This window comes from Sorghum bicolor, chromosome 10 (genome assembly GCF_000003195.3).
Source record: "Sorghum bicolor cultivar BTx623 chromosome 10, Sorghum_bicolor_NCBIv3, whole genome shotgun sequence".
Lineage (NCBI taxonomy): Eukaryota > Viridiplantae > Streptophyta > Magnoliopsida > Poales > Poaceae > Sorghum > Sorghum bicolor.
In genome coordinates this window covers 59030141-59040779 of record NC_012879.2, presented here as the reverse complement: position 1 = coordinate 59040779, position 10639 = coordinate 59030141, and the positions used below count along the sequence as shown (strand labels likewise).

General features: G+C 49.9%; 1 protein-coding gene across 1 annotated transcript; it reads left to right on the top strand.

Moving 5' to 3' along the window:
* LOC8063831 (eukaryotic initiation factor 4A-3) lies at nucleotides 808-4679 on the top strand. The gene is made up of 5 exons (XM_002438909.2): nucleotides 808-1026; nucleotides 2038-2110; nucleotides 2232-2338; nucleotides 2421-2851; nucleotides 3679-4679. The coding sequence occupies exons 2-5, from the start codon at nucleotides 2040-2042 to the stop codon at nucleotides 4312-4314; spliced, it is 1245 nt and encodes a 414-aa protein (XP_002438954.1). The 5' UTR covers nucleotides 808-1026; nucleotides 2038-2039; the 3' UTR covers nucleotides 4315-4679.

Sequence of the window (10639 nt, the reverse complement as noted above, 5' to 3'; positions counted from 1 at the left end):
AGCCAGGAATTTGGTTTCATGAAAAAGGTGGAGACATGCAGGATAAAAGATAAACGACTTACTAAGCGTTTTCTATGCACAACCTAAAATCAAGAGTTTTAGGGTGTAACAGCCAGGTGCTCGTAAATTTGTGGAAGCATCCCTCACACCATATAGCTGTGAAGTTGGGCCGCTGCTACAGCAAATCGATGTTGTAAGCGGGGGGTTTTATTGTGTTTTTCGTTTGTGTTTTCTAGTAGTACTTGTAATAAGCTAGGACATGAATGTGCCAAATTAGCAATCCCGTGATAGATCGATGGAGTAGTGGCTTGTATCACCACTGGCTCCGTCGGGTATTGTGGACAACGATTGTAACCATGTTCACGATGAATGAATGAAGCTCTGTTTCTAAAAAAACCCCTCAGAGGACATCACAATTTCTCGTGTACAATTTTGGTAATAAAAGTAGCCATGAACATATGTCACCGTCAACTAAATCAATTTCCTTTTTGAGTTATGGATGCATGTAATAATGGCATAATTTGAGTTCACATCCAATCCAGACGGGAGGAAACAGAATCGTCTTTCTCTTCCGACAGCCTGTTCCTAAAACAAGATCAGATCACACACACACCAGTTGGACTCCAGCCTGTTCAGAGGATACCAACAAGATTTCCAAAAATATAGAATAAATAATAAAAGCACACTTAATAAACAGGAATAGATACATGGAGGCAAACATGGGCCCAGGCCCTGAGAGCCCAGGAACGGCCCACGGGGGAGAGAAACCCTACCCTTCGTGGGGAGTGGTGGTGGCATCCGCGACTCGTCCACTCCACACCGCAGGCACAGCGCGCCTCCCCCTTAAAAGCCGCCTCTCGCCGCCGCCCGCAAACCCTCGTTTTTCTCTCTCCTGCGCTGCGCCGTCCCTCAGCCTCACCTCCGCCGCCGAATCCGAGACTCCGATCTCGGGTTCACCGCAGCGCACAGAGCACCCCCACCGACTGTCCCCCGGCCCGATCCGCGCTCTCATCTCCGTCGCTTCAGGTGGTCGCCTCCGCCAGATCTCTTACTGTTTCGCTTGTTGTTTTTTTGCTTTTTTTTTGGTGTCCGATCTGCCGCGGCAGCGGGTCTCGGTCGATCTGGTGGTACTAGCCGTGTGGATCTGCGCCGATTCGGTGGGGATATTAGTGATTTTGACGGTTCTGGATTGAGGCACCGGTTTGCGCGCAGAAATATAAGCTTTCCCTTTTTGTCTGCTGTGCGGCTTTCAGCTCTACACATGATTTCTTACGTAGGATTTTGATTGATTTTGTGTGCATATATAATGGGTTTCCGGTGCTAATAATCAAAATTGCTAGTTTTGGTCATAAAACTGTGCTAGGCAGCTCTTTGTAGCTTGTCTGTAGCTTTATATTTTGTCATGTATTGCTGTGTGCTATGCTTTGAGTATTGGATTCAAGCTGTTTGAGCTATGGGATGACGCCTGCTTGATGATACTGTATTATTCTGACGTGGTGAGGCAACTTTTTGTGAAAGTGATTATGAAATGGCATAAGGATTTGTTACAGGATAGGTTAAAAGACTGTCGTGCGCCACGGTACTGTTCATATTGTTCGATATTGGGTGAACTGTAAAGAACCATCTGATTTATTTTGAGTAGTTGTATCAGTGATTCTATAGCATCAATTGCCTTGGTATGGTTTTGTTTATATTCTTTATAACCTGAAGGATGAATTGAACATGCATTTTGTATAAATTGTAGAGCTTGGATAATCATTTGTAGAGTACAACTGATTCCCAGTCTATTTTGTTGTGAATTACTGTGTACTTGGTTATCATTTGTCTTCTAGCATGTTGTTTGTCTTCTACCTGAACAAATTTCTTTGGTACACGAGCACCTTTGTTGTAGTAGTCTTTAGGCAATTTCTGTTATAAGATTAAATTGTGCCTCTGTTCATTATTTTGTATACATCCTTTTGATGTAGGTTCCTGATTAAACCTTTTTTTTGTTGCTTGTGATATTGTTGTCTTAACATGTTGTTTTGTTTGCTACAGTCATGGCAGGAATGGCACCTGAGGGTTCTCAGTTCGATGCTAAGCACTATGATTCTAAAATGCAGGAGCTGCTGTAAGTAATATAAATCATTCTTTTTTTAAAAAAAAACTTACCTACTTGTTTTTGTCATATTTTACTTTAAGAGCCAAGTGATGTCTAATAACCTTTGCCTATATGTGTTCATGTAATACAGGAGCACTGGTGAGACTGAGGAGTTCTTCACTTCATATGATGAAGTTTTTGAGAGTTTTGATGACATGGGTCTCCAAGAGAATCTTCTGAGAGGCATTTATGCTTATGGTAGGCTGGGAGTCTTTTGTTTTAGTGTGTTGCCTTTTATTTTACATTGTATTTCTCTTACCACCCATTCTTTGCTGTGTAGGTTTTGAGAAGCCTTCTGCAATTCAGCAGAGAGGAATTGTTCCCTTCTGCAAGGGGCTTGATGTCATTCAGCAAGCACAATCTGGTACAGGAAAAACAGCAACTTTCTGTTCTGGGATCTTGCAGCAGCTTGATTATGGCCTGGTGGAATGCCAGGCCTTGGTCCTTGCTCCCACCCGTGAGCTTGCACAGCAAATTGAGAAAGTCATGCGCGCACTTGGTGACTACCTGGGTGTTAAGGTCCATGCATGTGTGGGAGGAACATCTGTCCGTGAGGATCAAAGGATTCTTGCCAGTGGTGTGCATGTTGTTGTTGGTACACCTGGTCGTGTTTTTGACATGCTGCGTAGGCAGTCCCTCCGCCCTGATAACATCAAGATGTTTGTGCTTGATGAAGCTGATGAAATGCTTTCTCGTGGTTTCAAGGATCAGGTAAACTCTTCTATATGATTTCTACTTTCTCTATTCTTGATCATTGTACCTGTCAAAGTTCAGCTAGGCGCTAGGTGGATTCTAGGTGGTAATCCTCCGCCTAGCGCCTAGGCAGGAGTAATCGCGCCTAGGCGTTCTTGGCGTTTCCCTAGGCGCTGGGAGGAACAGGGGAGGGGAGAGGAAGTGGAGCAGGGGAGGAGGAGCTACCGGTGGCGGAGGGGAGATGAGCAGGGGAGGAGTTGCCGGCGGTGGGAGAGAAGATGAGCAGGGGAGGGGACTGACCTTGGGGCGGGGTAGCAGCCGGCGGTGGAGCAGGAGGACGGAGGATTTTGCGTGATTTCCCACAGCCGAAGCCATCTGCGCGCGTGCGAAAGGCCGCTTCGTCCGCCTCCGCGCCGCGCTGCGCCATCAGCCTGCGGGGGTGAAATTTCGTGGCTTGCCCAGTGCCTAGATGCCGCCTACCCCTCTAACCGAGGCGGTTACCCCTCGCCCAGCGCCTAATCGCACCTAGGTGCCGCCTAGCGGAACTATGGTACCTGTACTATTTGCTAGTAAATTGCAGAGATGAAGTTTAAATGGACTTTGCTAGATTTGATTTCATTTGTTAGTTTCCTTTTGTTTAGCTTTAACCTTCGCTAGTTTCCTTGTGTTTAGCTTTAACCATTGATATGCTTCAGTCACGAAATTTTGTGCCAAACCAGTCGTGTAATTCTATTATTTTTTGTAGCAGCGACCTTAAAAGCAATTCGATAATGCACTATCTATTTATTATGTTTCTCTGATCGATTGATGCCCCTGCTGACTTCCTTTCTTTGGTGAAAATGCAGATTTACGACATCTTCCAACTTCTTCCAGCCAAGATTCAGGTTGGAGTCTTCTCTGCTACCATGCCCCCTGAGGCCCTTGAGATCACCCGCAAGTTCATGAACAAGCCTGTCAGAATCCTTGTGAAGAGAGATGAGCTGACTCTTGAGGGTATCAAGCAGTTCTATGTGAATGTGGAGAAGGAAGACTGGAAGCTGGACACACTGTGTGACCTGTACGAGACCCTGGCCATCACCCAGAGTGTCATCTTCGTCAACACCCGCCGCAAGGTGGACTGGCTCACTGACAAGATGAGGAGCAGGGACCACACTGTCTCTGCCACTCACGGTGACATGGACCAGAACACTAGAGACATCATCATGAGGGAGTTCCGGTCTGGTTCCTCGCGTGTGCTCATCACCACCGACCTGCTTGCTCGTGGTATTGATGTTCAGCAAGTGTCCCTGGTCATCAACTATGATCTTCCCACCCAGCCAGAGAACTACCTGCATCGCATTGGTCGTAGTGGTCGTTTCGGTAGGAAGGGTGTTGCCATCAACTTTGTGACCCGCGACGACGAGCGGATGCTGTTTGACATCCAGAAGTTCTACAATGTGGTGATTGAGGAGCTGCCTGCCAATGTTGCTGACCTTCTGTGATCATTTTGAAGAAAAACTGAACAAAAAAAAGGGAGGCGAGGGGAACTGATAAGGCTTGGTTTTGTCGAAATATCGCGGGGGAGGAAGTGATATGGTCGGTGGGGTTTCTATGTTAAAGTCGTGGTCATGGACAATTTGTGGTTTTTCTTTATGCCATGTTTTGGGAATTTTTGTAGCTGCCTAGGCCTTGTGGTATGTGCTGCTGTGGGGGTTCATTAGTATCAAGAGGAAGACGCTGCTGGCGCTGGAGTGTTTTTCTCTTTATTAGTACTTTGTTTAAAACTATGTATGACCGAATGATGGTATTTATTTGTGTCATCCTTGACTCTTATTCTGCTGCAACCAGATGTATCGTTCCATGTGTTTGCAGCACTTGTTTTTGCTGCTCTGAGTAAAACCTTTTTACTCGGTTGAGCTTGTCAACTGTTGGTGCACGGCCTACGGTAATGTATTTCGAAGTGGTACTACTACGCAAGATGTGGCACTGGCGTTTTGTAATAGTCCTTTTGTTTGCTCCCTGTCTTGTTCGCTTGAATTTATCAAATTCGTTAGCCAACGAGGGGAGTTGGATTTAGTTTCCTTTCTGAAATTATCATGTAGGAGATTTTCTCGGATAGAAAGAACAATCTTTAAGCTGCAGCTTTTTGGTCTTTTAGCTCAGAAAAGCTGGTTTTTGGCTTCGATCTGTCAGTTCATTTCAGCTTGTAGCTTATGATGACAAGCACAGAAACCAGCAAAGCGCTGAAATGAGCAAATCCTAATTTGACACCGGTCAAACAGAACCGACCCTAATTGCTACCAATCAAATAAACCGACCCTAATTGACACCAATCAAATAAAACACGAGTGGAAGCGCACACAAACAAGCACGAGATCCACTGGTGGTTTGTAGCAGCCTGCCTAGCAAGGCGTTGTTGGGCCGTGGTAGCTTATCGGGGCTTTCCTTGCTTTCTGTAGAGTTGCGTGCAGCAGTGTGCCACCAATTTCAGACCCCTTGTCGTCGTCACTAGTGCCTCTGCTTTCTAGCCTCGATCGATCTCCATGCTCCATGATGCGTGCACACGTTGTTTGTTTGGCTGATAAGCTATGACAGAAAATACCGTTGACTGATTTGTTATGAGAGAAAAATACTGCTGAATGGTTGACATATTCGACTGAAAGCTCTTGATCTATGTATTTTTGTCGCCCAGTCTTTTCGCGCAACGAAGCGTACACTAATGCTTTTTGTCTGTTCATGAGTGCTTGTTGCTGCTGTGAAAAAAAAAAGCATAGCTCGCGTCACCCTGTATAATGTGCTCAGCATATCTTATCTTCAACCCCATCGATCTGCTAGTTTATACACAAATGAAACCATGCGTATATATTACACATTTTACACCGTACTAGTACTACTTTCTTCGTTGGCACACAAAAGGATGCAATTTTCCGTAAAAAAATAAAATAGAATATTAAACTAGTTTGACTTCCACAGATTTCATAGTTGCATCTTTTATGGATGGAGGAAGTATACATGATCAACCAGACACAAGAGCTGCTAGCTAGTGTCGACGAATTAAAGAAACAGAGAGTTGAACCATCGGAAGAGAATCTCTAGCTCGCTCGCCAGTCGAACTGCTGTAATGTCGTCGTTGGTATGTACGCCACAGTCTGATTAGTTAAATATAGCTAATAGTCAAATCTGATTGCAGCTAATAACCCGTCTTCTGCAATTTCTTAGTTTCTAATGGTCTTTGCAGTGCGTGCTTCTCCATCTTTGCCTTTTTGCATGGTTGGCTGCACTTCAAGCAACCAAATTGGAAAACCCAAAAGTCCAAAACTATGATACCAAATTTTGTAATGTAACCCCATCTGTTAAAATAAGCATCATGGCACTAGTTGAAGGAGGAAACTACTCCCTCTGCTCCTAAATAACTATCGTTTTCGCTTCCCAAGAAAAAAACTCTAACTAAATGTATATAAAAATATATATATTAACATTTATGGTACAAAATTAATATTATTAAATAGATCGTTGAATTCTTTTAGAGATACCAAAGATATAATTATTTTCTGTAAATGTAATCAAACTTACGGCACAGAAACAACAATTATTTAGGGATGGTGGGAGTAACTACCAAGCTGGAACCTTAATTAGTTTTGATATGCACCATATAAACAATAGAATCTTGGTTTTGTCCTTTCTACCCCACTGTTAACAAAACTTATCCCAGCGGCCTGATGCTACCTTTTACTAAATCTACACGTTTACTAAGTAGGAACCTTAGTTAAAATGCTTTCGTCAAATTTAAAATACTTTAACTTTTCAAGATTCTTTGAATGCCGCGCACAGTGGTGGAATCATCGTCCAGTCCTTTTGTTCCTTCTTTTAACAATGCTGTTATGTTTATTCCCGACCAATATATAATATGTAGACACCTTTCTCAGCTACATGCATGCATGCCAAAGTTCATTTAGGACGACCGACCGACTTATCAATTGTCGTGTACGTGTGCATTCCTATGTAATGTTTGAGTGGACAACTTATCGAGCCGCTTTTAATTTGATGTTGCAAATTTGCTTTGCAAGTGAAGCGGTCGTCTATAGATAGTATGTCACTACTGATCGAGTGGCATATGTTGGCCGAGGTGAGCAGCACCTGCTCTCCTCCCCTCTCCCTCTCCCCTGCTCCAAGGTAGAAGAAGAGCCCTGAGCTCCCACAGCACACACACAGCACTCACGGTTTCAGACTGAAACAGAGACTGAATGAGTGGCAATTGAACTACCTTCTTCCATTGCATTGGGCTGGTTTATATACACCAATACATGTACCTTCTAAGGTACAAAACTATCTACTACATACTCCTAAGGTATAAGGCTGAAATCAGCCAACAACTACTCTAGTACCAACCATACTGCTGGTGTACCTCTACTAGTACATAGTATGGCCTATTGCCATATACTCTACAGGACCTAAGACTTGGACAGCCATGAGCTGATCCAACTACTGTCCTTTGTCCTGGACAGGAAGAAGAGAGAGAGGGGGCAGCAGATTATGTCTTACAAATCTTCCCCTAATTTTTGCTGCCCTCATTTGACCTCAGCCGTGCCAATCATGCCTCGAAGCTCCATGAACCTGAGGCGCCCGAGTGACTTGATGAGAATGTCAGCAAGCTGTCGCTTGGTGTCGACGAACTCGATGACCACCTGTCCTTCCTCGACGCAGTCACGAAGGAAGTGAAACTTCACGTCGATGTGCTTGCTCCTGTCGTGGAGGACTGGGTTTTTGGCCAGCGCAATGGCTGGCTGGTTGTCCACCTTGAGTGCCGGCGGCTGCGCTTGAACTCCGGTGAGCTCTGTCAGCAGCCGTCTCATCCAGACCACCTGGCACGCCGCCGTGGCTGCCGCCACGTACTCCGCCTCACATGTGGACAAGGCCACCATCTTCTGCTTCAACGATTGCCAGGCGATTGGCGCACCGCCGAGGAAGACGAGTACGCCGGAAGTGCTCCGCCGCCCGTCAACATCTCCTGCCATATCCGCATCGCTGAAGACCGTGAGTCCCGGCGCACCTTCCTTGGTCTCGGGCGGTGCTTCACTGAACACCCTCAGCTGAAGCCCGCCGCGCTTGGGGAAGACAAGTCCCCACTCCGCCGTGCCTTGAACATAGCGCAGTAGTCGTTTGACCGCCGCCCAATGATCCTCCCGTGGATCCTCCATGAAACGGCTCACATAACCCACCGCAAAGGCGATGTCCGGCCGTGTGTGAGTCAGCCAGCGCAAACCACCGACGACACTCCGGTAGAGTGTGGCATCCACCCTCGCCGCGGTGCTCTGCTTCGAAAGCTTGATGCGCTCCTCCATGGGCGTGGCCACCGCCTTGCTGCCTGCCATCCCTGCTCGCTCGATCAGCTTCAGTGCATAAGCCCGCTGTCCAAGCTTGATGGTGTCCTCTCCTTGCTTCACCTCGATGCCGAGGTAGTAGGACAGAGGACCCAGGTCACTCATCCGAAAGCGCGCCGCCATCTGTTCCTTGAACTTGACGATGTCTGCTGCGCGCGCTCCGGTGACGATGAGATCGTCCACGTACACCCCGACGATGAGATGCTCCTTCCCCCGTTGGCGGGTGTACAGGGCGTGCTCCGTGGCGCACCGCTGAAACCCGAGCTCCGCCATGGTGGCGTCGAGCTTGGCGTTCCAGGCTCGTGGCGCCTGACGCAGCCCGTAGAGGGCCTTCCGCAGGCGCAGAACCTTCCGCTCCGCTCCCTTGACGATGAACCCCGGCGCTTGCTTGACGTAGACGGTCTCAGCCAGGTCCCCGTTGAGGAACGCCGACTTCACGTCCAGATGGTGAACTTGCCAGTCCTTGGCCCCGGAGAGCGTGAGCAACAGCCGCACAGACTCCATGCGCGCGACAGGGGCGAACACTTCTTCAAAATCAATCCCCTCGCGTTGCACGAATCCACGGGCCACGAGTCGCGCCTTGTGTTTCACCACTGCGCCGCGCTCGTCCCGCTTCACTTTGAAGACCCACTTGAGCCTGATCGGCCGACAGCCTGCCGGCGGATCGACCAAGTCCCAGGTCCCATTCTGCTCGATGGCCTCCATCTCTTCTAGCATCACCTTGCGCCACGCCGCGTCGCGCTCCGCAACGGCAAACGTGGTTGGCTCCTCCGCACTCATGAGGAGCAGAGCGTCGCTGCCGAGCCCACGAGCCGCCAGGCCCGGCACCTCTGCTTCCCCGATGACGTTGTCGATCCTGCGGAACCGTACCTCCTCCCCTTCGTGGAAGGCGTCCACGAACTCAGAGACATCGGACGGCGGCGAGGCATACTCAACCGTGGCCGTCGTCGGCGTCCTCTGCGCAGGCGAGACAGGGGATTCATCCCCCATCGATCCTGGCACGCCCACGCTCCCAGCCCCGCCCAGGCTAGGAGGCTCCTCTGCTTCGACCGCAGCTGGCGGCTCAGCGCTTGCCGCCCCGTTGGGCGCTTCCCCGGTCACCGGCTGCCTTGCTGTCTCGCCGTGGCCATGGATCACCAGGTGCTTCACGGTGAAAGAGTCCCGGATCCCTCCGTCGCCTCGTCCACCTCCGGCCTCGGCCTCCTCCCATCTCCAGGCTGCAGCTTCGTCGAAGACGACGTCCCTGGATACCAGCACCTTACCCCGAACCGGGTCATAGAGCCGGTAAGCCTTCGTCCCCGACTCATAGCCGAGAAACACCGCCTTGACGCTCCTGTCATCGAGTTTAGCCAGTCCAGGCTTCACCTTCTTGACGTGCCCGATGCAGCCGAACGTCTTCAGGTACGAGACATTAGGCTTGCGCCCATGCCATGCCTCGTACGGTGTCACTCCCTTCAGCGCCTTCGTTGGTGACCGGTTCAGGATGAACACGGCCGTGGTGACTGCCTCCCCCCAGAACTCTGGCGGCATGCTCTTGGCCTTCATCATCGATCGGGCCATGCCCACAATCGTTTGATTCCGCCGCTCCACCACACCGTTCTGTTGCGGCGAGTATGGCACAGTAAGATGGCGTTCAACTCCCTCGCCTGCGCAATACTCGGCGAACTGCACCGCCGTGAACTCGCCGCCGCGATCGGTACGCAGCACCCGAAGCTTCCTCCCAGACTCCGCCTCTGCGCCTTCCTTGACGGCCTTGATGGCGTCCGCTGCCTCGTCCTTGCTTGACAGCAACCGGAGCCACATGTACCTGCTGCTGTCGTCCACGAGCAGCAGGAAGTAGCGCCGGCCTCCGTGCGTCGCCGGCGTAATGGGCCCGCAAAGGTCCCCGTGAACCAGCTCGAGCCGTTCCGCCGCGCGATACTTGGCCGCCTTGGGGAACGCTATCCTCCTCTGCTTCCCGGCGAGGCAGCTATCACATAGCTCCCCGGCGTGCTTGATGCTTGGCATGCCGGTCACCATCTTCCCGAGCCGCCCCAGTGCGTCAAAGTTGAGGTGGCCGAGCCGGCCATGCCACAACCAGGGCTCCTCCGCGCACGCCGCCGCCAGACACACTGGCTGCTCAACCTTCAGATCAAGGAGATAGAGACGATTACGCGTTCTCTGTACCTTCGCCAGGAGTCGGCCATCCTGGTCCTTGATCCTGAGCACGCCGTTGCGGATGATGACCTCCGCTCCATGCTCGTCCATCTGCCCAAGGCTGATGATGCTCGAACGTAGCTCCGGGATGAAGTACACGTCCGTGAGCGCGCGGTGTTCGCTGTCCTTGCACCGGAACAGCACCGTGCCGCGCCCACGAATCTGAACCCGCGAGCCGTCGCCGAACTTGACACTCCCTGTGTGTCCTTCGTCCAGCTCGGAGAAGGCCGCCCGAAGACCAGTCATGTGG

Coding starts and splice junctions, on each gene's coding strand:
- LOC8063831 (XM_002438909.2), top strand. CDS start 2,040: ATGGCAGGAATGGCACCTGAGGGTTCTCAGTTCGATGCTAAGCACTAT. Junction 2,111..2,231: donor TCTAAAATGCAGGAGCTGCT/GTAAGTAATATA, acceptor CATGTAATACAG/GAGCACTGGTGAGACTGAGG. Junction 2,852..3,678: donor CTCGTGGTTTCAAGGATCAG/GTAAACTCTTCT, acceptor GTGAAAATGCAG/ATTTACGACATCTTCCAACT.